This window comes from Grampus griseus, assembly GCF_964374135.1.
Source record: "Grampus griseus genome assembly, chromosome: 8".
Lineage (NCBI taxonomy): Eukaryota > Metazoa > Chordata > Mammalia > Artiodactyla > Delphinidae > Grampus > Grampus griseus.
The window spans coordinates 57,546,370-57,573,411 of NC_139002.1; the positions used below are offsets into that span (position 1 = coordinate 57,546,370).

At 39.3% G+C, this 27,042-nt stretch overlaps 1 protein-coding gene across 1 annotated transcript in view; it reads right to left on the reverse strand.

Annotated features, from left to right (window-relative positions):
- Positions 1-325: 325 nt before the first annotated feature.
- Positions 326-27,042, reverse strand: part of PPME1 (protein phosphatase methylesterase 1) — a gene marked incomplete at its 3' end in the record, with an annotated part of 74,258 nt that continues 47,541 nt past the window's right edge. Inside the window, exons 6-12 of the mRNA XM_082660074.1 lie at positions 22,843-22,997; positions 21,860-21,950; positions 17,467-17,532; positions 11,914-12,037; positions 5,398-5,527; positions 4,453-4,497; positions 326-456 (exon numbers count right to left, since the gene is read on the reverse strand). Coding sequence (XP_082516200.1) covers positions 326-456; positions 4,453-4,497; positions 5,398-5,527; positions 11,914-12,037; positions 17,467-17,532; positions 21,860-21,950; positions 22,843-22,997 — 742 coding nt within the window. The remainder of the gene's footprint in view (positions 457-4,452; positions 4,498-5,397; positions 5,528-11,913; positions 12,038-17,466; positions 17,533-21,859; positions 21,951-22,842; positions 22,998-27,042) is intronic.

Here is a 27,042-nt window from a genome sequence, read left to right on the forward strand (position 1 = left end):
TATCCCCTTAGAGTTACAAAGCACTTTTTTCCTACAGGAGGAGCACATATTAATTCCTAACTGTGACTGTGGTTTAGGGAGCAGTTTCTACCCGATTATCCCTTCTACCATCTGGCTTTCGGGGGCAATGGAGAAGTAGAGCTTAAGATCTTAACCATAGAGCCCTGGGTGAAATAGCAGGGTGCCAGTAACTCCTCAGCCCATACACACAAAGCCAAGACCAGAAGCAGCTGCCAGGGAGAGGTCTGGGGAGCTGGTGGAGTCCCATCTGTGTAGGCCCCACAGCAGCTGCTGCAGGCGACACAGGCTGACTCAGAGGCTGGTTCTATCTTCTGTGAGACCCACAGTTATTCCACGTTGTCCTTTTACATTCATCAAGCACCAGACTCACCTTGTCTGGAGCGTCCTCATGGACTGCATGGCCACACTGGGGTAGGACCTGCATCTGGAACTTCCCTGGGGAAGATACAAACCAAAGCCACCTCAGGGACTAAAATGGTCCTCTCCTTACCATCTCTGCAGCCTCACAGGTCACTCCAGGAGGCCAGGAATCCCCCATCCCCTCCCTGCCAATACTCTGGACCCAATTACACCTAGCCTTTGAGGAGGATGGTAATACTTGAAATTGTAACCTTGAGCAAATCATTTTCCCTTCACTTTTTCTTTCTACACCTATTTAGTATGCATTTACTTTGGGCCAGACACATAGAAACAATTCCTGTATACACTACAGTCTAGTGGGAGAGCAAAACATAAAAACCAACATTTTAATGCAGTATGTAGTTCCTATGATAACACAGAGCATATGGAACTGGAAAAACACAGTATGGAACTGGAAAAACACAAGAAGAGGGGCTTTGCAATCAAATAGGGATCCAGGAAGGCTTCCCACACAGAAAAAATAACTTGCACAAAGAAAGACGGATGAAATGGTATTTGCTCCTGAAAAGAAAAACTTTGGCATGGTGCTCATGAGAGTTAACAATGAGGCTGGAGAGGTAAGCAGGGACCATACCATTAAGGGGTTTGTAGGCCATGTTAAGGACTTTGAGATTTATTATTACAATAATAAGTTACCATTTGAGTGCTTAACTATGTGCCAGACACGGTACTAGGCACTTTCTCACACTGTCCTGTAGAACACTGTAAGCTCACAACTAATGTGACAGTTATTAAGAATGAACAGAAATGACTGATAAAGCAAGATCTCTAAGGAGACTAAAGAATACGGGACCCAGAGCTCCCACAGGTAGAAAGAGCAGACTCTCAGAGCCTCAGAATAAGGGAGTAAGCTCTGGAAGTCCTTCTGGCTATCACATTCTGGGATTCTTACCCCAGTTACACAGTGCTTTAAAATCTTTTTTCAAAATACTCATCTACCCATTTTTTAAGTTGATTCTTAAATTTACCCTATAAAATTAAGCAGGACAAATACTGAAATTCTTTTTTGAGATGATGAAACCAAGGCCTTGATTAGTGAAGTGATTTGCCCAAGGCCACTTAATTAGTCAGCAGAGGAACTAAGACCATTCCCTCCAGTAAGGTCCTGCTTATGCCCCTCTTCCTGCAGTAAGCTGCCGCTGGGTGCTCCAGCCTAGTCCCCTCTCCCCTGTATCTCCTAATGTACTACTGTTAATGCATTTAATGGATCCAAACACAGAGCAGCTTGTGCCCCTGTTGTTCTGTAAACTAATATCTATATGCCACTGGTGCTTGCCCCCCCAGGAGTGTGTCATTTCTATAAGAACAGGGCTAATATCATTACTTGCTCTATATCCCTAATAGGGCCCAACCCAGGGCTAGATATTAAATAAGTGCTTAGTAAGTTTTAGATGAATGAACAATTGAGCAAATAACCTGATAAAACTTACAACTCAAACCTTGATGACTGGGACTGCATTTTTCACTCCTCTTTGGAAGAGTGGGTATAAGGAATCAGGGAGAGCTCACACATACTAACAATGCTGTACCCAGTACACATAAAATAACATAATCATGGGTAATTCTCACAATTATTCTATGAGGTGGGCATATTTCCAACTCCATATTATTTTATTTATTTATTTTTGTCTGCATCGGGTCTTCGTTGCTGCATGCGGGCTTTCTCTAGTTGCTGCTACTCTTCATTGCAGTGTGTGGGCTTCTCATTGCGGTGGCTTCTCTTGTTGCGGAGCACGGGCTCTAGGCGCGCAGGCTTCAGTAGTTGTGGCATGTGGGCTCAGCAGTTGTGGCTCGTGGGCTCTAGAGCACAGGCTCAGTAGTTGTAGCACACGGGCTTAGTTGCTCCACGGCATGTGAGATCTTCCAGGATCAGGGCTCGAACCCATGTCCCCTGCACTGGCAGGTGAATTCTTAAACACTGTGCCACCAGGGAAGCCCCTCCCCGCCAATCTTACAGATGAGGAACTTTAGGTTCAGAGAGCCTAAATCATTCACCTAAGTTGCACCATCAATGAGTGCTGGATTTCTAGGATTCAGTAACTAATTCAGCTGGTTTAAACAGTGCTGGGAAGGCTGTGGTTTGGAATCTGTGGTGATTTAGCCATTTCCTTTTGTTTTATGGATGTCATTACTCTCTATACATACTCATGGGATGCTTTGAAAGAGAAGGTGGTCTTGGCATAAACCTTACTGGGGTAACAGGAGGGATTTAATGAGGTATCAGGAGTGCCTCCTGGACACAATGAAGCCATCATTTATTTTACTTCACCCACATTTTCTCATTTAAACCTCACACAATTGAATTATTTCATTATCTCCATTCGATAGATGAAGAAACTCAGAATTAAGGAAGTCAGCAATCCACTCGGGCCACAAAACCAGTAAGAGTGATTCAAACCCAGGACTGTCTGCTTCCAAGGCTGGTGATCAACACTGATTCCAAATGCTATTCTAGTCAAGATTAACTGCTTTCAGATAGTATCAAGAGCTATGTCTGATTCTTCTGTGTGCCCAGCATCAAGCACAGGTCTTACACAGGTCTTTTCTTGCTTAGAAAAGGTTTGCTTAATTGAATTTACGGAAAAATGTCTAAGCTCAGAATAACCAACATCAGGACTTCCCTGGTGGCACAGTGGTTAAGAATCCGCCTGCCAATGCAAGGGACTGGGGTTTGAGCCCTGGTCCGGGAAGATCCCACATGCCGCAGAGCAACTAAGCCCGTGCGCCACAACTACTGAGCCTGTGCTCTAGAGCCCACGAGCCACAACAACTGAGCCCACATGCCACAACTACTGAAGCCCGCATGCCTAGAGCCCGTGCTCCGCAACAAGAGAAGCCAACGAAATGAGAAGTCCATGCACCACAACAAAGAGTAGCCCCCGCTCGCCGCAACTAGAGAAAGCCCATGTGCAGCAACAAAGACCTGACGCAGCCGAAAATAAATTAAAAAATAAAACAGAATTACCAACATCAGTGCCAAAAAAATCACATAGTCCCAGCCCATGGTCCTGCTCAAGGCCTCAGGACACTATGTAGTTGGGGGAAGGGAAGGGTATGGTATGAAGGTCTAAGGTCAGAGTTTGATAAATCATTCAGAGGCCTTTGAACAACTATTATCAAGGAAAATAGCCCCCTTCTCTGTGGAGAGCTTGAGGACAGCTCAAGGAACAGTCTGAGGGGCCCATGAGACATCCAAGTAGAGATGTCCTGCAGGTTTGATACATGGAGAGGTATGAGTCAGATGTTTAGTTTTGGGAGTTATCAGAGTATAAATGAGAGCCATGAGATTGCCCAGGGAGAGTAAGTAGAAAAGAAGGAAGGTCAAGAACAGAATCTGCTTAAGCTTGAAACCTTGGCCTTGGAGTTAGCACCTCTTCTTCCTATAACCCAAAGTTGCCAGTGACTACTGACTTCACCTTCACCAGGCCTTTCATCTGTACTAAAGCCAAAAGCTTCCATGAAATTTGTTCCACTACCTCCACAGTCATCTAGCCAATACACCTGGACCTAAGCACAACATGTCACTTTCCTACTCATTATACCTCACAATCCTTGTGAGGTTGCCATCAATTTTCTCATTTTATAGACCGAGAAAACTAAAGCTAAGGCAGGTCAAGTAACTTGCCCAAGGTCAAAAAAATTAGCAGGAAGGAAGCAATACTCAAACGCATTTCTCAGAGCCCTTGCTTTTACCACCTCATTATGCTGTCTTCTAAATAGAGTTCAACCTTTTTCTATCTGGGTTATCTTGGACCTTTCCCCTTCCTAAGAATTCGAACAATAATAAAAATACTGATCAGTATTCAGAATATCTTTCACAATATGTATATTTACACAGAGTACTTTATAGTTTATAATGCCCCTTTCAAAGACATTGCCTCACTTTAATCCTTACAACTCTGAGGCATATGTGGTAGTATAATTCCCATTTTTAGATGGAAAATTTCCACATGACTCTGCCCATTTCTCTGCCCTCAGGGGACCTAGGAACATAATTTCTTCACAGCTTACCTTGCATTTGGCCAATAGTCAGATCTTTATCCAATCTATCAACACCTAGAACAAAATAAGAGAATCCATAAGTAGCTTGCTAGAAAAAAGCTGTGTGAAATAAGCTTTGCTGTTCAATAATGAAGTAAAAATTGCTAGAGTTGTAAACATGATGACATTCTCAATTCATGTTAATGCCAATCCTAACTCCCTGAAGGTATATTCTCACCACATGAAGCTTTCTAGGCTGAGGTTCCCCATAACCACTTTGCTTGTTTAAGCTGGTTTCTGAAAATAGGGTTTTACTTTTCAAATTTCCATTATACTCAGAATATCCTTATACCACTCAAGGAGAAGGACTTGGGCTTGACCAGGTAGAGGCCAGGCCAGAATTTGGCCATCCCAGGTGGATGCTTATATTTAGTTAGGTTTAGGGATTTGGCAAAGGGAGGAGAAAGGGCACAAATGAGTGAGGATTGTACTTCACTTTGGAAGTCGCTACCCATTTGGTAAATAGCTTTAACAAAGACATGCTGAGATGACAATATACATACACTGCTAGGGACTCAACTGTGTTCCCCCCAAATTTATATGATGAAGGCCTAATTCACAATGTGACCATATTTGGAGATATGGAAGTAATTAAGGTTAAATGAGGAAGTAATTAAGGTTAAATGCGGTCATAAGGGTAGGGCCCTCACAGGACAGAATTAGTGTCCTTATAAGAATAAACAGCAGAGAACTAGCTTGTTCTCGCTCTCTCTGCCATGTAAGGACACAGTGAAAAGGTGGTTGTTTGCAAGTCAGTAAGAGAGCTCTTAGCAGAACTCGACCAGTCTGGAACCCTTATCTCAGACTTCCAGCCTCTAGAACTGTGGGAAAATTAATCTGTTGTTTAAGCAACCCAGTCTATTGTATTTTGTTATGGCAGCCCAAGCTGACTAATAAAAACACATACACACTTACCAGCCAGGAGCAGCAATTTCGGAATAGGACAACTAAGAAAGAGATTGGATAAGCCTCGGAACCAGCCATCCCAGTATTTTTCTGTTTTTGCCAATTCAATTCTCCAAGTGTAAGGATGGTCCTTCTTGGTCTGGAGGAATAAGAGCAAGTTTTGAGTCTCTGAGGGCAACCCCTGGAGGCACAGGATAAAAACTAGGTCCCTGGAAAAGGAAAGGGAAGGAAACTAGCACATATTAAGAGCTTACCATGTCCCTGACATTTTAATATACATTTAATCCTTATAACAGCCTTGTGACATAGGTTATTGTTGTAATTTCCATGTTTAGATAATCAGAAGTTTACTTTTTACTTCTATTAGTTTCAATGAACCTAGGAAACTTTCTTAAGATCACAAACCTAGTAAATGGTAAGGCCAAGATTGAGCTTCTTATACTCATCTGGCAAAAAGAACACATCATCAGAAGAATAACTACAAAAACACATTGTAGTATGAAAAATGCTTACAATATAATATTAAGTGAAAGAAGCAGAGTACAACATGTCATCTAAGTTAGGATTACTAGTGGAAAAATATGGTACACTTTGGGAAAGAACTGGAAGGGAAAACTGAAAATATGTTGATTTGTTCATAGAACATGTTTTCTTATATTTTTATTTATGACAATGATATAATGTTCCTGCAATGGTAATTTAAAAAAGGAAAACTGACACAAATATGACAAAATGTCAATATCTGTTAAATCTCGATATAAAGTAGATGGCACAGAGTATGCACTCATCAAATACAAGCTGAACAAATAAAAGGTTCTCTATACTTCTCTGCATCAAAATTGTGAAATATTATAACTGAAATAATTAGATGACCACATATCAACCAAAATATGAAAATCTAGAAGTGAGCATGAGACAGCATATATTGTATTAAAGATCACCACATGATTAAGATGTTCATACTACCCAAATGATCTGCAGATTTAACACAATATCAAAATCCCAATGGCATTTTTTGCAAAAATAGAAAAATTCATCCTAAAATTCAAATAGAATCTCAAGGGACCCCAAATAGCCAAAGCAATTTTAATAAAGAAGAACAAAATTGGAGGACTCATGCTCTCTGATTTCAAAATATATTACAAAGTTACAGTAATCAAAACAGCACAGTAATGATATAAAGACAGACAAATAGAGCAATGGAATAAAAACTTCGAGAGCCCAGAAATAAACTCTCACATATACAGTCGAATGATCTTTGATAAGGATGCTGAGACTACTCAATGGAGAAAGGACACTCTTTTCAACAAATGGTGCTGGGGAAACTGGATATCCATAAGCAAAAGAATGAAGTTGGACAACATACAAAAATTAACTCCAATGGATTAAAACCTAAATATAAAAACCTACAACTGTAAAAGTTCTAGAAGAAAGCATCATGAAACTTTTCACGACATTGGACTTAGCAATGATTTCTTGGTTATGGAACCAAAAGCAGAGGCAACAAAAGTAAAAATAGATAAATGGACTATATCAAACTTAAAAACGTTTGTGCATCAAAGAACTCAATCAATAGAGTGAAAAGGCATACCACTGAATGGGAGAAAATATCTGCAAGTCATGTATCTCATAAGGAGTTGATATCCAAAGGACATAAAAGAATTCCTGTAACTCAACAACAAAAAAATCAAATAACCTCATTTAAAAATGGGCATAGGAATTGAACAGACATTTCTCCAAAGAAGATGTACAAACAGCCGATAAGTACATGAAAAGATGTTCCAACAGCACTTATTATTAAGAGATCAGCTGCTGTGAACATGGGTGTGCAAATATCTATTCAAGACCCTGCTTTCATTTCTTTTGGGTATATACCCAAAAGTGAGATTGCTGGATCATAACGTAGTTCTATTTTTAATTTTTTGAGTAACTGCCATACCATGTTTAATAGTGATTGTACCATTTTGTAATCCCACCAATAGTGCACAATGGTTCCAATTTCTCCACGTCCTTGCCAATACTTGTTATTTTGGGTTTTTTTGGCAGTAGCCACCCTAATGGGTACAAAGTGATATTTATGGTTTTGATTTGCATTTGATTTGATTTGCATTGATCATTAATGATCACAAATGCTATATGAGTCCACTTATATGAGGTATCTAAAGTATAGTGAAATTCACAGAAACAGAAAGTAGAATGGTGATTATTAGGGGTTGGAGGAAGCGGGAAAGGGGAGTTGTTGTTTAATGGGTACAGAGTTTCAGTTTTGCAAGATAAGAAAATTCTGGAAACTGGTTGCACAACAGTGTGAATATATTTAATATTACTGAACTATACACTTTAAAATGGTTAAGATGGTAAATTTTATGTTGTGTGTGTTTTTTACCACCATTTTAAAAAAAAGATCACTGGATGGGGAGTCAGGAAACTTGGATCTTCTAGATCTCACTAAACAACTCATTCTATTCTCTTCTATTAATATTTTCCAGACACAGGACACTTTGAAATGAACACTAATTGTCATTTCAACTTGGAACCTCAGCCTGTCCTACTGCATGCAGTGCTTCCCATTTATGAGTCATTTATAAGAGATCAGCTCCACAGAGACAGCATAATCTCACAAGCTGCTCCCAAATGCATACTAGATTTCATCCGCAAATACAACTCAATAATAAAAAGACAAATAACCCTATTTAAAAATGGGCAAAAGATATGAGGAGATATTTCTCCAGAGAAGATACATAAATGGCCAATAAGCACATGAAAACATGCTCAACATCAATAGTCATTAGAAAAATGTAAATCAAAACCACAGATATGAGATTCCACTTCATACTAGGATGGCTATAATCAAAAAGAAAGACAGTAACAAGTGCTGGCAAGGATACAGAAAAACTGGATCCCTCATACACTGCTGCTGCGAATATGAAATGATGCAGGCACTCTGGAAAACAGAATGGCTGTTCCTCAAATGAGTTACCATCCAGCAATTCCACTCACAGGTATATACCCAAGAGAATAAAAACCTATGCCCACGCAAAAATTTGTACTTGAATGTTTTTTTTTTTTTTTTTTTTTTTTTAAAATTATTTATTTTATTTTTATTTTCTGACTGCGTTGGGTCTTTGTTGCTGCCCAGGCTTCCTCTAGTTGCCGAGAGCGGGGGCTACTCTTTGTTGCGGTGCGCGGGCTTCTCACTGTGGTGACCTCTCTTGTTGTGGAGCACGGGCTCTACACTCATGGGTTCTAGAGCGCAGGCTCAGTAGTTGTGCCACATGGGCTTCGTTGCCCCGCGGCATGTGGGATCTTCCCGGACGAGGGCTTGAACCCGTGTCCCCTGCATTGGCAGACGGACTCCCAACCACTGCACCACCAGGGAAGTCCTGTACTTGAATGTTTATATCAGCATTATTCCTAATAGACAAAAAGTGGAAATAACCCACATGTCCATTAACTGATGAATGGATTAAAAGTGTGGTCTATCAAAGTGGTTACCAGTGGCTTCCCTGGTGGTGCAGTGGTTGAGAGTCCGCCTGCCAATGCAGGGGACACGGGTTCATGTCCCGGTCCGGGAAGATCCCACATGCCACGGAGCAGCTGGGCCCGTGAGCCATGGCTGCTGAGCCTGCGTGTCCGGAGCCTGTGCTCCGCAACGGGAGAGGCCACAACAGTGAGAGGCCTGCATACCGCAAAAAAAAAAAAAAAAAAAGTGGTTACCAGGCCAGGGGCTGGAAGGTAGAAGAATAGATAGAAGTTGGTAAAAGGGTATAAACTTTCAATTATAAGATGAAAAAGGTCTGAGGATCTAATTAATATAAAACACAATTATAGTGACTATAGTTGACAATAACGTATTGTATAACTGAAATCTGCTAAGAGAGTGAACTTAAATGTCCTCAAAAACACACACAAAAAAGGTAAATCTGTGAGGTGATGGATGTGTTAACTCATTGAGGAGTATCCTTTCACAATGCATCTGTTCATCACATTGTACACTTTAAATATCTTACAATTTTAATTGGCAATTATACCTCAATAAATCTGAAAAAAAAGGTCTATCTATACAATGGAATATTATTCAGCCATAAATAGGAATGAAGTACTGATACATGCTACAACAGAATGAACCTGGAAAACATTATGCGATGGAATGGAAGTCATGGAAGATCACATACTGCATAATTCCACTTATATTAAATGCTCAGATTAGGCAAATCTGTGGAGACGGAAAGTAGATTAGTGATTGCCTAGATCTGGAAAGGATGGAGAGAAATGGAAAATGACTGCAAATGAGTAAGACATTTCTTTTAAAAGTGACGAAAATGTTCTAAGATTAGATTGTTGTGATGGTTGCACAACTGTGACTGTACTAAAAATCACTGAATGGTATACTTTGGATGAGTTACCTTTCAATAAAGCAGTCCGAAAAAGAGAGATTTATGCATAAAGGAATATCTCCTGGACAAGTGAAGTTTATTCCTTTAAGGATCAAAGCTTAAATGTTTTCCCTTTCTTTTCTGTATTTTAACCATTTTGTATTAGATTCTCCCCATCCCCAATAAAAATGTATAGCTTGTTTTCTTTTACAGAGCAGAGTGGATGCAACTGACCTCTTATGTATGCCTCAGGGTCATTTGAAACACAACTTTTTATATTGTGCTAAACAGAGATGCCCCTATGAAGCTTTGCCCGGTTTTTTGTGCTGTTGTTGTTAAGTTTAATTGGCATTATTAACATTTTCTCCATCATTTTAATTTATTTTTCCTTTGAGATATAACTGACATACAACATTGTTTAAGTTTACAGTGTACAACATGTTGATCTGATACATTTATATATTGCAATATGATTACCACCACAGTGTTACCTAACACCTCTAACATGTCATATAATTATCATTTTTTTGTGGTGGGAACAATTAAGATCTAGTGTCTTAGCAACTTTGAAGTTTATAATACAGTACTGTTGCCTATAATTACTGTGCTGTGCATCAGATCTCCAGGACTTATCTACTAGTTGCAAGAAGTTGTTGACTACTAGAGTTTCTCTGTGTCCTTCCTCAGGTGGAGACTGTTTAGCTATGCTCCTCATTGACTGATATGCCTCAGTTTGTCCTCCTAACAAAACTGCTGGAGTTCATAAAACCCCATACAATAGGCCCTATAAAAAATTATAAGGAAAAAATGAGTTGGAATTAAAAATCAGAGGATCTAGATGTGTTTTAGCACTAACATTTATATGTGACCATAAGCAAGTATCTGCATCTGAGTTGTAAAACAGTGTTAATATCTACAATGCAGAGGCAAAATGAGAACTAGAGATATTAATGTGAAGCATTCAGTATAGATCCTAGCACATAAAAGGTAAAACGTAACTGATAGTTTGTATCAGTCTCAAATCTACTAAACACTAATTGATTACCCTGAACAAATCTCTTCATCTCTGAGTCTCAGTTTCTATAGTGTTAACATGTGAGAAAAGGTCTCCCCTCGTCTCACAGAGTGTTGGAGGGCAAACTGATCATGCATTATTTATAATTTTGTAAACTCCAAAGAGATAGAAAGTATTATTCATTGATCTTAAGGATGACAAGAAGATCCTCATTAAATTAAAAATACTGTTTAAAAAAAATGCACCCTCTTCCTTGCTAACACTAGCATCTCCAAATGCAAAGGAATATGTGGTATACACCAAGTATACATAAGTAAGATTAGTAACATCTTACTAATTCCCTGTCATTAGTAAGATATTCATAATCCATCCCAGAAAGTCTATGGCTCACACTCACTCATCATTTCCCAGAAAAAGCACCCCTTCCCACTGGTGTCCTCAAATCAGTTGCTCAGCAAGTTCTCACAGAACGCTCACTATGCACACAACCCTGAGCTATACGCTGAAGGAAATTCACACAGAACATCAGTTCCTGCCCTCAAAATACATAGGATATTTTTGTTGGGAGACAATTCTTATGTTATTAGAGGACACTGAATCTGCATTCTAGGGATGACTATAAGAAAACCATAATATTTTGAATGTGGCTTATGAAAATCAGTTCTATGACTTAGTCACAACTTCAGAAAAGCAAGTGCTAAGGTGTGTCCTACAGGCTCTCAGTGCTGTACTGCAGAGGGACTAATATAAACTGGGGTCAGAAAGCTTCCCCAAGGAGATACACCTTGAAAGATGGGAAGGATCTGGATAAGTTTAGGGTAGACTGGTACGAAATGGGATTTTCTCATGAGATAAATCACAGGAACAGAAGTACAGAGGTGAGAAAGGGCCTGATGAGAAAGCAGTCTGCTTGAGGGTAGGGTAGTACTGTAAGTTTTATGTTCCAATTTGTCAGAGCCATCAACAGTGCTTTATATCTTACAGTTAATCTAAGTATCTATTACGATGGTATCTTCGTCTCCTAAAATATCTAACGATGGACAAAAAGAACAATGTTACCTCCCTTTCGCACCTTACACACTTTTGAACCATTCCCTAACCCATCCTTCCAGGTGTATTCAGGCTTTCACCCACCTCCATGTCATCTTCCTTTTTCCTTTTGTTTACTGACTCACTTCTTTCTTCGTCTTCTTCTTCTTCCTCTATGATTCCTTCTACTATAGATTTGGAGCCTTCTGGACTTGTAATTCCTTCACACCTATGTTTTTTTAAAAAAAAAAGTGTTATCACACACCTCTCTTCTACACACAAATTACCTTAGAGATGCTGATATTTATGGCCTTTTATAATCAAATATTAGTTTAAACTTAACAGTGCTCCTGCGAGAAGGAGGGTGTGAAAAACGTGCATTTTAAAATGTACAAAAGTTGACCAGGACTGTGGAAGTCATCACCAATGTTTGACTATACTCCAAGGGCTGGTTCCCAGTTCCTGCAGCAATACTGACCCACAGAAGGGAGTAACCATTTCCTGAGGCATGGTGACAAGAGTTTTATTGGCGTTATCTTATATAATCCTCATAGCAATCCCATAAAGTAGCTCTGAAGAGTTAAAAAAATTGTCCAGGATCACCTAGCTCATGAGTGGATAAGCCTGGGAGGCAGATCCAGGCCCAATTAACTCTAAAGCATAGTGCTTTTCTACTGTACCCTGCCTGTAGTAGAACAAGGCTCAAACAGATTGGTAAAGGGCCTCCACTTTTAATAAGCTGACAGAAACTGGCAATTACAGTAACCAGGGCCACTGGTGGTGCAGTGGTTGAGAGTCTGCCTGCCAATGCAGGGGACATGGGCTTGAGCCCTGGTCCGGGAAAGATCACACATGCCACGGAGCAACTAGGCCCATGCACCACAACTACTGAACCTGCGCTCTAGAGCCTGCGAGCCACAACTGCTGAGCCTGCGTGCTGCAACTACTGAAGACCATGCTCTGCAATGAGAAGCCACCGCAATGAGAAGCCCGCGCACCACAACGAAGAGTAGCCCTTGCTCAATGCAACTAGAGAAAGCCCGTGGGCAGCAATGAAGACCCAATGCAGCCAAAAATAAAAATAAATTAATTAATTAATAAAAAATAGATTAAAAAAACAATAACCAGGGCCAGATAAACCTTAGACATCAACACACCTGATGCAACCAATTATTGTTGTTTTTCATCTAAAAATATTATCTCTATTATGTAATTAGGTAGAAAAATTATTATAGGAACAGCTGGTACCATAATTCCTTTTAAAGAGAACTCGGAAAAAAATACATTGACAAGTGTTAAAGGTAAAACCTCAACAGCCTATGCAGCAGCTAGGGCCAAGGTCTGCTCTGCATGGTAATGTTATTTTGCCCTTGAAAAGGGAGAGAGAAAGGAGGAAAGGAGAGAGAACAAGCAAGACAAAAAGAGACTGGGATAAATTCAACGGTCAGTCAAGCTTCAGTGGTGGATTTTTAAGAATAACTTCTCCTTCTCGGTCTCCTCTATCAAACCTTCAGTGACCTGTATGTTCACAAGTGTTTTGTTAAGTGGGGGTTTTCTTAGGAACTTAGGGTGTCAAGTTTCACGTCTAGGTCAAAGTATCAAAGAAACAACATGTGCTTTGGGAGTGGAATGAGAGGTTCAAGAGAATTATACCTAGATCAAGAAGGGCAAGAAGGTTCCAGCGAATATCTATGTCACAATTAAAACACACAGACTCTTACATACATAGGTTTACATATTTAGAGAAAACAGCACGTGAAGTAAAAATTTACAAATCAGCGAACTACCTGCATACAAGCCATGTAAATTAACTCCCTTTCAAAATGCTTTACCACTGCTTAGACAAGTCAGATCTCAAAATATTTAAGCATTGAAAAGTGAGCAGCCTCACAGCTTATTTAAAACCTCTGCATTGTGCCTGCCAGATATTACTACGCAAATTCCCCTTTCCCTTTTTCCCTTTCCCTTTTTTCCTTTTCCTTTCCCTTTTCCCTTTCCCTTGAAGTCAAATACACGGGAATTTGAATATGAGCTCTATCATTCATTAGCTAGTGATCCCGGGAAAGTCACTTTACCTTTCTGAACTTCCATTTCCTCCCCTATAAAATGATAGTTACCTTGAAGAGGTATGGTAAGGATTAAATGAGATAGTGCAAATGAATGAATGAATGAATCTAGGTAGTGATCATCAATGGCTACTAACATTAAAAAAATAAAAGAGACAACCAGACCATTATGTGCCTCCTGATTGCAGTATACGATATCACCTATACTTGCAAACAAATAAACCAAAATAACAACAAACAAACCTAAGATTGATCAAACCTCTGATCTAACAATTTACAGAAAATACAGGGAATAAAGGAACATGTTAAATTACACCTTGAGGAATCAATCAGCAAATCTAGATTGTGAGAAGTTCTAAAGGGCAAACAACTAGGTTTCCGCAATAAATAAATTGCCAGGAAAAAAAAGAGAGAGAGAGAGAAGTGGAACCTATAGATTAAAGATACTTAAGAGATTTATCAATCAATTGCTATGTATTTACCCTATTATAATATTATAATTTGAACTAAAAAAATGTATGAGATAATCAGGTAAGTGAATACTAAAGACCTTTGATGATATTAAGGAACTGTTAATTGTTTTAGGTGTGACAGCAGTCTTGTGACTGTGCTTAAAGTGTCCTTACCTTTTAGAGCATGCCAAAATCTTACAGAGGAAATTATGTTTATCTGAAATTTCTTTCAATATATTTTGTCCTTAGGGGAAGTAAATAGGGGCACAGATGAAACAAGACTGTCCATGAGTTCATAACTGTTGAAGATGGGCAATGGGTACACTGAGGTTCATTATATTATTCTACTTGTGTATGTCTGAAAGATTTCCATTACCCAAGGTTTTAAATTTTACATAGTGTATATAAAATACCTTGCACAGTGCCTGGCAAATAGCAGGTATTCAATAATGCCATTATCATTTTCATCAACTCTTGTGCTGTTTGTCCTGGTGGGCAACATTTTCCCAATTCACCTAAAGTTTATTTTGTGACTATATAGCAATACCCAGGACTGATGTAACCCTATCTAGGAGGATCAATTGGGCTAAATAATCTTAGCTCTACCTTAAAATCTGGCTTTCACCCAGGCTATGCGGAAGCTTTTATAATATAATTTCCTTACAACCAGGTTTGGCTTAGAAGGAGACTCTTATCAGAATAAAACCATATACTGGCACAAAAACAGAAATATATATCAATGGAACAGGACAGAAAGCCCAGAGATAAACCCACACAGATACGGTCACCTCATCTTTGATAAAGGAGGCAAGAATACACAATGGAGAAAAGACAGCCTCTTCAATAAGTGGGGCTGGGAAAACTGGACAGCTATGTGTAAAAGAATGAAATTAGAACACTTCCTAACACCATACACAAATAAACTCAAAATGGATTAAAGACCTAAATGTAAGGCCAGACACCATCAAATTCTTAGAGGAAAATAGGCAGAATTTATGACATAAATCACAGCAAGGTCCTTTTTGACCCACCTCCTAAAGAAATGGAAATAAAAACAAAAATAGGGTTTCCCTGGTGGCGCAGTGGTTGAGAGTCCGCCTGCTGATGCAGGGGACTCGGGTTCGTGCCCCAGTCCAGGAAGATCCCACATGCCACGGAGCGGCTAGGCCCATGAGCCATGGCCGCTGAGCCTGCGCGTCTGGAGCCTGTGCTGCTCCGCAGCGCGAGAGGCCACGACAGTGAGAGGCCCGCATAGCGCAAAAAAACAAAAAAAATAAATAAATAAACAAATGGAAACTAATGAGACTTAAAAGCTTTTGCACAGCAAAGGAAACCATAAACAAGACGAAAAGACAACCCTCAGAATGGGAGAAAATATTTGTAAATGAAGCAACTGACAAAGGATTAATCTCCAAAATATACAAGCAGCTCATGCAGCTCAATATCAAAAAAAAACAACAACCCAATCCAAAAATGGGCAGAAGACCTAAAAAGACATTTCTCCGAAGAAGATATACAGATTGGCAACAAACACATGAAAGACCACTCAACATCACTAATCATTAGTGAAATGCAAATCAAAACTACAATGAGGGCTTCCCTGGTGGCACAGTGGTTAAGAATCTGCCTGCCAATGCAGGGAATACAGGTTCAAGCCCTGGTCTGGGAAGATCCCACATGCTGTGGAGCAACTAAGTCCATGCGCCACAACTACTGAGCCTGCGCTCTAGAGCCCGTGAGCCACAACTACTGAGCCCACATGACACAACTACTGAAGCTCACGTGCCTAGAGCCCAGGATCCGCAACAAGAGAAGCCACCCCAATGAGAGGCCCACGCACTGCAACGAAGCGTAGCCCCCACTCACCACAACTAGAGAGAGCCCATGTGCAGCAACGAAGACCCAACGCAGTCAAAAATAAATTAAAAACAAAACAAAACTACAATGAGGTATCTATCACCTTACACCGGTCAGAATGGCCATCATCAAAAAATCTACAAACAATAAATGCTGGAGAGGGTGTGGAGAAAAGGGAACCCTCTTGCACTGTTGGTGGGAATGTAAACTGATACAGCCACTATGGAGAACAGTATGGAGGTTCCTTAAAAAACTAAAAATAGAACTACCATATGACCCAGCAATCCCACTACTGGGCATATACCCTGAGAAAACCATAATTCAAAAAGAGACATGTACCACAGTGTTCACTGCAGCACTATTTACAATAGCCAGGACATGGAAGCAACCTAAGTGTCCACTGACAGATGAATGGATAAAGAAGATGTGGCACATATATACAATGGAATATTACTCAGCCATAAAGAGAAATGAAATTGAACTATTGGTAGTGAGGTGGATGGACCTAGAGTCTGTCATACAGAGTGAAGTAAGTCAGAAAGAGAAAAACAAATACCATATGTTAACACATATATACGGAATCTTAAAAAAAAAATGGCTCTGAGGAACCTAGGGGCAGGAGGAATAAAGATGCAGACATAGAGAATGGACTTGAGGACACAGGGAGTGGGAAGGGTAAGCTGGGACAAAGTGAGAGAGTTACATGGACATATATACACTACCAAATGTAAAACAGATAGCTAGTGGGAAGCAGCCGCATAGCACAGGGAGATCAGCTCGGTGCTTTGTGTCCACCTAGAGGGGTGGGATAGGGAGGGTGGGAGGGAGACGCAAGAGGAAGGAGATATGGGGATATATGTATACATATACCTGATTCACTTTGTTATACAGCAGAAACTAACACACCATTGTAAAGCAATTATACTCCAATAAAGATGTTAAAAAAATAATAATGAAACCATAGCTGCCAGCACTAGAGTGAACACTTAATTTAACGTCCTTTCTCTGGTATTCTTCACCTTTTAACACCTACAGTTGTGCTAATAAGGTAATCCAGTATTATATAGAAGACATTATTTGGCTTTGGGATTTCTTCAAAAAAGAAGAAAGAAAAAAAGAAAATCTATATAGCTGGCCCTAATGAGCTCACTTATAAAAATTATCTAAAATAATGAAGGCATTCACCAAGATGGTAGAATAGGTATATGACAATAAAAGCAATCTGTAATTCCCTCACCATGTTTCAGCCTCTAACCAGCCCAAGGGGGCAAAATAAGACCTACTGTTTGACTTGGCCAACCATTGAGACACGGGCAGACTCCAGATTTCGAATCTGGCCACTCTTCACACTAGAAGAGAACAGTGAGACAGGAGAGAGGAGGTTATTCAGCAACCATCTTATCATGTCACCAGGGTCAAATCAATAATTCTGCAGATTCTGTGCGATCTACTAAAAAGGTGTGGTTACCAATGTAGCTTACCATGGAGACTACCACTACTTCCCACTTGGTTATTATGGCTATAAGCCAAGCAGTAAAAATTAGGTAAAGGCATTAAAATCACTTCAGTTCTGCAAATATTTACCAGTAGGATACTATGTGCCAGGCCTGTGCTCAAGAAGCACATAATTCAGTGGGGGAAAGAAACACAACAAATAATTTTAATATAATAAGGCAAGGTTCAAAGGAACCACTTTATTCTAAATGAGGTTAGAGAAAGCTTCCCAAATGTCTTGCCTAAACTGAGGACTGAAGATAAGTTAAGCGGAAGATAAAAGCTGGTGGTCAGAGCAAAACAGGCAGAAGGCACGTTGTGAATGAAGACACTGTGATGTGAAAAAGTCAGCAGGATGATGATTTTAGAAGGCAGAGTGCAAGGAGGAGCAGAGGAGAGTAAAGGAGTAGTGTGACAGAATAAGGATAGGCATGCAGGGGCTAGCTCCTAGAGGGTCTTGCATGCCATGATAGAACTTAGGAGCTTTGACTCTATAAATATAGATTAGTCTTCTCAGAGTTGGCTAAGGCCCAAGCAAAAAGACTACATGTCCCAGGCGGAACTGAAAACACCACCTGAAGCAGGCCCACAAGAACACATTTCTTCAAATCTCATTTTTTAGCTTAAAACAAACAAAAAAATCACATAAAATTTTAGTGTACCCCCCCCTTAGATAATGACTTTGTTTCTTATTTTAATGATAAACAGAGGCAATCAGAACTACTACGTCGTTTTTCTACCGCAAACTGAATCTACAAATCCACTAGTATTTATAATCATATACTCTGCCTTTGAAGACTGTTTAATAGGTGAAATATCTCTGTTCCTATTCAAGGCCAATGTTGGGCACTGGTTTCCCATTCTCTCTTGTTTATGAAGACGTCGTTTCCTTTACTTATCCTGTCTCTTTCTTATGTCGTTATTTTTTTCTCTAGTGAATACTATAAAACATCCTTTAAAAACATCCTCTAGGGGACTTCCCTGGTGGTCCAGTGGCTAACACTCTGCGCTCCCAATGCAGGAGGCCCAGGTTCCATCCCTGGTTAGGGAATTAGGTCCCACATGTCACAACTGAGAGTTTGTATGCCACAGCAAAAGATCCCAGCACAGGTAGCTAGCTAGCTAAATGAATGAATGAATTTTAATGAATGAATGAATATTTTTTTTAAATGATCCACATCAAAAAATAAATAAAAATAAAAACCTTCTCTAGCCTTTAAAAACATTTTCAACCCCATATTCACTTCTAGATACTAACCCATTTCTCTGCTCTCCTATACAACAAAACTTCTCAAAAAAGTTATCTTACATGCTTTCTCCACTTTGTCACCTCCCATCCTTTCCTCAACCAATATCCCCAACTTATATCAGGTTTTTATCTCCTACTTTCTGAGATTTCCTTTGTCAAGGTCACCTCCATCATGCCAATGACCATCCTAATGGTCATTTCTTAGTCTTTACCTTACTTGATCTCTCAGCAGCATTTGACCTAGATCCCCTCTCCTTCTTCTATAAACACTTGCTATGCTGCTCTCTTGCTTTCCTTCTATCTCACCAACTGTGTCTTTTCAGTTTCTTTTGTTGGATCTTCCTTTCCTTCCCAAGCTCTCAATATTGTAGAGTAACCCAAGGCTCAGTTCTTGGATCTTTTTCTATCAACTAGGTGACTGCATTCAGTATTTTGGCTTTAAATGTTATCTATGTGATGATGATTCTCCAATCTATCTCTAGCTCAACCTCTTCCAACTAGTGTATACAAGTGCCTACTTAACATTTTCACTTAGATGTATAATAAGCATTTCAGCTTATCCAAATAAAAATCCTGATACCCTGCTCTCAAATCTGCTGCTCTTTGTCTCTACCATTCACCAATTGCTTAGGCTAAAAACCTAGAAGTCATCCTTGAATACTGCATCTCCCCCAACCCCCTCTCCCAACACACTATCCACAAGGTAGTTCTGTCAGCTCTACCTTCAAAATACATTCCAAATATGACCACATAACTTCCTCTGTTGCCATCATAGTCTATGATTACCATCATTACTCTTTCCTACAACTATAATTATTTCCTAACCAATTTCTCACTTTTGTTATCACCCCTACTCTCCACTCCTTCCCCTATTCTGTTTTCCTCAGAACAGCCAAGTGGTGGAACCAAGATGCAAATCCGTATCAGACCTCAAAGCCCAGGCTCTTTTTTTTTTCAACTTTTTAAATTGGGGTATAGTTGATTAACAATGTTGTGTTAGTTTCAGGTGTACAGCAAAGTGATTCAGTTATACGTACACCTGTATCTATTCTTTTTCAAATTTCAAAGCCCAGGCTCTTAATGACTACACCCTACTGCCTCTCATTTGGATGACCAAGAGGGCAAAAGCAGAAATTCACTTTGCTTTAAATCTTTACTGAATTTAAATAGATTGGTGTTGTATTTCAACACCTTTTTTAAAAAAAAAAATTATCTAGAATAACCAAAATGGCCATGAGTCATAAACTTGATTCAGATATCCAGCAGACACAAAACATAACTACCAAAAACTTCACTGTATTCTTTCTGATTCTTAGGCTCAGAAAGTGTCTAGAAATCAGTGGCTCTCATAGAACCCAGAATATTTTAACATTCAATAAGTGGAATGTCTATTCTACCCTACATCTGGCACTAGAATCAAGACTCTGTCTCCCCTTAACAAAAGGTTCATCATGACCCCCAGGCTGGTTTGGGTGCCTGTCTTCTGTACCTTCTTCATTGTATTGTGTTTATGCATTTACTTGTATGTATGTTCCCAGTTTTTTGATGACAGGAACTAAGCCTGATTCATCCCCAGTTCTTAGATCAGGCACTGACACATCTTAGGTACTAAAAAAAAAAAAAAATGTTTACTGAATAAATTTTAAGTTATTTGGAATAATTTTCTCACTAGTTGTTACTGGGGAAGCAGGCAGGGTGCCCAAGGTTCATGTTGAGCTGGCAGCAGCCACATTCTCAGTGTGGTTGCTCAAGATGGAGAGATTTTTGGTGCTTCCAAGAGTACATCTTGCATCACAGTAGTGAACAGGGGAGGCAAAAGCAACCATATCAAACACAAATATCATTCTGGCAAGCCATATTTGGCATGAGATCCTCTGTCCTAGGAGGAATCCCCAGGATATATTTACCAGGTCCTTAATTTCCACTTGATATCTCTGACTCAGTAAACAGATACATTCTGCCTGCTAAAGCAGCCAGCAGTATGCTATATGCTATATGAAAGTACAAAAGAAATAGAGAATAGCTTCTGACCTTATGATGCAGGAAGGGCATTAAGACAGAAATGAAAATTAACAATGTAAGCATATCCCTTAAAGGAGGATTAGAAGACTTAAGGGGTAAACAGTACAATATAATACATACTTAAAGGTCTTTAGCAATTTTGCTGAAGGAGGGACCTGGGTGGTTTGTAGGAGTTATAAGAAGGGTTCTGGAGAGGGGACTAGAAATGGATTTTGAGGGATAGGTAGGAAGACAGGACACTAGAGATATTTTATCCCAAGACTGATATCCTGGGGGGAGGGACAGTGCTTTACTCATCTTTGAATCATTACCCTTTAGCACAAAGTGTTCAATAAATATAAATGCAATTAATAAATATTCAAATAATTGATTGAATTAGTGTATAATTAATAACTGAACAGCCTTTACTTAAGTGGAAGCCATAGCCAATTCTGTCAGTAATTTTTATGAGAACCATTTAGCCAAAGGGTTTTTATTTATGCAAAAACCAAATAAAAACTGAAAAGGAAACCCACGACCATCTGTTTCTCCATCTTCTCTGGAACACAGAAAGTGAATCTAGAGCCATGGAGCATCAGAGATGGAAAAGGCCTTAGAATCTCATTTAGTCCAAACTCCCACCTTAGAGATGGGAACAGCTAGACAGCAGATGATCCATAATTATTAAGATTCTAGGAGGTACTATAGTGTATTGGAAAAAGGATGGGTTTTAGAGAACTGAGCCAAGTCTGAAACATTTAAAATATTTTTTTAAAAATCTGCTCCTTATGTAAATGTTTCCATACCTGATACTACAATAAAGCTAAGGCATAGGAACTAAAATATTCCTTTCAACTTGGTGCTTGAGCTGATGAAAAAGGAAAGCTACAATCTAACATTTAAAATATAGACAATATAGATTTGTGGGTTACCTCCATTCAACGGCATTCTCCAGAGACTTGAAGGTTTTAGGACGACCACGTAAGAAATTCTGCATGCTATTAAGTGCATCCATGGCTGTACCTAGACGTTAAACAAAAAATTTTAACCACAGCACTTAAGATATTCTGAGCATTTATACTTAATGTGTCAACTGTATACATCTCCCCTCAATGACAGCAGAATTAAGTGGCACCTGGGGAAAAAAAAGAAGCAGTTTAAGAAAATTCAGAAGACTGATGTGATAGCCAGCTTCCAAGATGGCCTCCAGTGGTTTTTGCCTCCTGGTATTCAACAGTCCCTCCACACTGAATAGGGCTGGCTGACTTATATGAGCAATAGTGTGACTTCTGATGCTGGGTCATAAAAGACATGGCAGTTTCTTTTTATATGTTAAATAAAATTATGGGACATACATACAACTGAAATATTATGCAGCCATAAAAGATGTTTATGAAGAGTTTTTGATGACATGTAAAATTATTACATAATGTGGGGTGTGGGAAAAATGGGTGAAGGTGTGAAAAGTATGATCTTCCAGTTATAAAATAAATAAGTCCTAGGGATGTAACATACAGCATGGTGACTATAGTTAATACTGTACTGCCTATTTGAAAATTGCTAAGAGAATAGATCTTAAAAGTTCTCATCACAAGAAAAAAAATATGTAACTATGTGTGGTGATAGATGTTAACTAGATATATTGTGGTGATCATTTCACAATATATACATATATTAAATCATTTTGTACAGCTGAAACTAATGCAAAGTTATATGTCAATTGTATCCCAATAAAAAAATACTGGGAATGCCTCTGCCACAAAATAACATTAAAAAAAAGATATAAAAGACAGAGGAACATACTTCGAGATGAGAGAAGTCATATATAATAAATAAAAACAAAATAACAATAATCTACCATGGATGTTTTCTGTAAGTCAAAGATTTTGATTTGCTCAGCACTAAAAAAACTTACCTTCCACAACATCGATCATGCACAGACCCAAGAGGCTTGGTACCAGGTTGGATGATGCTGTGTGGACTGCAATAGCACCACCCATGCTATGTCCAATGAGCATAATTGGAGGAGGAAGGTCCCCATACATGGCTTCAACCACATTGCCAACATCTCTGCAAAGAGAAGGAAAAAAAGCATGGAATGTACTCTGACAACACTGTAAAGATAGTTTTATTTCCTAACTCTCCCTTTTGATCTGTAACTAACAGTCCTAGGACTGTAAAGGTCTACTGGACCATCTTGCAAATGTACCTACGTAAACGTCCTAACACCCCGGCCCCGCAGTGTAGCCACACAGCTAGCTCTTCTGATAAATGGAAGTTTAAGGACTAAGAACCAAATTTTCTAATTTTCCTTTACATCACACCTTCACTATTCCACACATTTAGTACAATCACATAAACATATACCTTTATTTTAAACGTAAGCTTGAAACTCTGGACAAATCATTTAACTGCTCTATGCCTCAGTTTACCCATCCATAAAACAGGAAAACAATTTTAAGCATTGTAATGTAGTGAAGTTTGACGTCACAAGATGAATTGCAGCCCCAGTTTATTTTTTACTATGTGGACTTGGATTAGCTACTTAATCTCTCAGATAAAGTTTCAACATCTATAAAATGAAGATAAGAATATCAGTTACTATTCTGGATTGCTTTGAGGATTAACTGAGACACTGAATGTAAAACTACTTTGAAAAGAGTAAAGTGCTATTCAAACGTTAACTATTATTTACAATTTGTTATGTAAAGTTGTTTGAAGTATGAACACAAATTTAGTGTTCTGAGAAACTAGAAAGATGTTCAGAGCTAATTTTTATTGGCTTCTGTTCCAGTCTTTATGAGTGGATCTATTTAACAAAGTCAAACCTCAAAGCTTTGAAAATGAGAAGTAAAGCAGGAACTTTGGTTTTTATTTGCATATGGGCCTTCTATGCTATAGCAATAGCAATAGGTAAGTAAGACCTATGTGTTTCTAGAGACCACTGTCTCTACTGTCTTCTTTTGTGAGTGGGTGAGTCAGTCAACTTCAAAAGACAGTTTTGTCTTGCTGAGTGTCACTACATATCTCAGGCACTCACACAATGTTAGCCAAATACAGCAGTTGTGAATGTAGGGACACAGCCATTCAGATATGGTCTCCACAGTATTCAGAATGGCAAAGGTAAATGTTATTAATTATTTATGAAGGAATTAATCTTAAAAATCTCATACAACAATTACAGATGTGAATAGGGTAGTGGTAGCATCTGCAGACAATCTAAATGCGAGATAAAGCCACGCAATTTTATAAGCGAAAACAAATAATAGTTTAATATTCCTTTGGAGTTAAATTTAAGGCTAAAATTTTTGGTTCATAACAGAAATAATGAGTAAAATAAAAGGATGCTATGAAAGATTATCTAGTCAGTAACTGGATGTACCACAATTTTGGTAGATGACTTCTAGGGGGATTCTATCATATTTATTAATACTAGCTCATTTCCTGAGAAGCAGTATAGCGTATCACAGACATAACAGAAAAAAGAGTATCAGAGTAACTCAGATCTCGGCTCTTCTACTTTCAGTGGAGTTGCATTTTATGTAAGGTTTAGGTTCTGAAATTGATGTCAAAGGCAAAAATCATGCTGTCAGTGCTACTTGAAAACCCCTCTAATTGCCCATTAAGATGCCCATTTTGAGATTTTTGTTTCATAGAATGATTGAACTCAGAAACAATATAAATGTTTTATTGCTTCAACTATTTCAGCAAGAATCCAACTTGTTGGCTCTTCTGATTCTTAGTAATTATCTTCATCTATTATAGAAGTTTTAATCATTAATTTTCTTTTTAACTTTTTGTGTGAGTTAGCAACTTATTGTCTCTTGGCTCTCATTCACCCTTTATTTCATGTTCTGCAAAACTGGATGAGGCTTTTAAATAGTTTTCCTTTGCCAGCCAGCAAGATGTTAAGCTATGCCAACAGAGGGCAAAGGAGAGATACTGCAGAAAAAGAGGGTTTTGTTCCTGGTTTGCACTGACTCCACAAGCTCCTGTAGTTTGTGTAGCACCCAAGACCTGAAGCACACACAGCTTCCCCAGGGCCTAGCTCCTGCAACACAGGAGGCGTCTCCAAGCACTCCATCCCTCCATCCCCAATGTTCCTTTTCCCCCTCTAGCTTTTTCTTTTTTTGTAGTAGGACTCACTTATCCATTTATTAAGTCACTGTTGAGTTTCTACACAGGCCAGGTACTGTGGCAGGTCTGGGGGTACAGCGGTAAAAAGGGCCGACAAGTCCCCTTCGTCATGGAGCTTACGTTTGCAGGGAGGGGAAGTGAGCAAAGAGGTACTGAAAATCCAAGTATAAACTGGGATAATACTATGAAGGAGGGGTATAGGGAGCTGTTTGAACCTAATGGGAGGTTCATCTTTGTTTTTGGTTTTTTTTAACATCTTTTTTTTTTTTAATGTTTAGCAAAATGTTTTTCTTTCTTTTTTAACATCTTTCTTGGAGTATAATTGCTTTACAATGGTGTGTTAGTTTCTGCTGTATAACAAAGTGAATCAGCTATACGTATACATATATCCCCATACCTTCTCCCTCTTGGGTCTCACTCCTTCCCTCCTTATCCCACCCCTCTAGGTGGTCACAAAGCACAGAGCTGATCTCCCTGTGCTATGTGGCTGCTTCCCACTAGCTATCTACTTTACATTTGGTAGTGTATATATGTCCATGCCACTGTCTCACTTTGTCCCAGCTTACCCTCCCACTCCCTGTGTCCTCAAGTCCATTCTCTATGTCTGCGTCTTTATTTCTGTCCTTCGCCTAGGTTCTTCGGAACCTTTTTTTTTTTTTTTTTGAGATTCCATACATATGTGTTAGCATATGGTATTTAGTTTTCTCTTTCTGACTTACTTTACTCTGTATGACAGACTCTAGGTCCATCCACCTCACTACAAATAACATTTCATTTTTTTATGGCTGAGTAATATTCCATTGTATATATTTGCCACATCTTCTTTATCCATCATCTGTCGATGGACATTTAGATTACTTCCATGTCCTGGCTATTGTAAATAGAGCTGCAGTGAACACTGTGGTACATGTCTCTTTTTGAATTATGGTTTTCTCAGGGTATATGCCCAGTAGTGGGATTGCTGGGTCATATGGTAGTTCTATTTTTAGTTTTTTTAAGGAACCTCCATACTGCTCTCCATAGTGGCTGTATCAATTTACATTCCCACCAACAATGTAAGAGGGTTCCTTTTTCTCCACACCCTCTCCAGCATTTATTGCTTGTAGATTTTTTGATGATGGCCATTATGACTGGTGTGAGGTGATACCTCATTGTAGTTTTGATTTGCATTTCTCTAATGATTAGTGATACTGAGCATCCTTTCATGTGTTTGTTGGTCCCTTCTAGCTTTATTGAAGTATAATTGGTATATTAAAAATGGTGCATAATTGGGGCTTCCCTGGTAGTGCAGTGGTTAAGAATCCGCCTGCCAACGCAGCGGACACAGGTTTGAGCCCTGGTCCGGGAAGATTCCACATGCCGCGGAGCAGCTCAGCCCGTGTGCCACAACTACTGAGCCTGCGCTCTAGACCCTGCAAGCCACAACTACTGTGCCCGTGTGCACAACTACTGAAGCCCACGCACCTAGAGCCAGCTCTGCAACAAGAAAAGCCACTGCAATGAGAAGCACTCGCACCACAACAAAGAGTAGCCCCCGCTCACTGCAACTAGAGAAAGCAGCAACGAAGACCCAAAGCAGCCAAAAATAAATAAATTAAATAAATAAATTAAAAAAAAAAAACAACTGTAGGCATTATGTTGTACAGCAGATCTCTGGAACTACCCCCAATATTTTCGTTGCAAAGTGCCACTGGTGAGATACCTCCCTGTGAACAGCTTCTCCTGCACCCTAAAGGGCAGATTTCTGACAAGTTCTGCCATGTAACATAGTATCCAAGTGACTTCTCTGCCTTCAGTAAGCCACCATTGTGCCTTCTCCAACAAGGTCTAGATCTCAACCTCTTCCACTCAGGTTCCATCTCAGTCTGAGGGGAAATATGAAGTGGCTGCTTCTTACATCTGCTATTCCTAGTCTTTACTTCTCTCTGTTTTTCAAGTTTTTTTCCAGCTTTCTGAGATATAACTGATAAGTAAAATT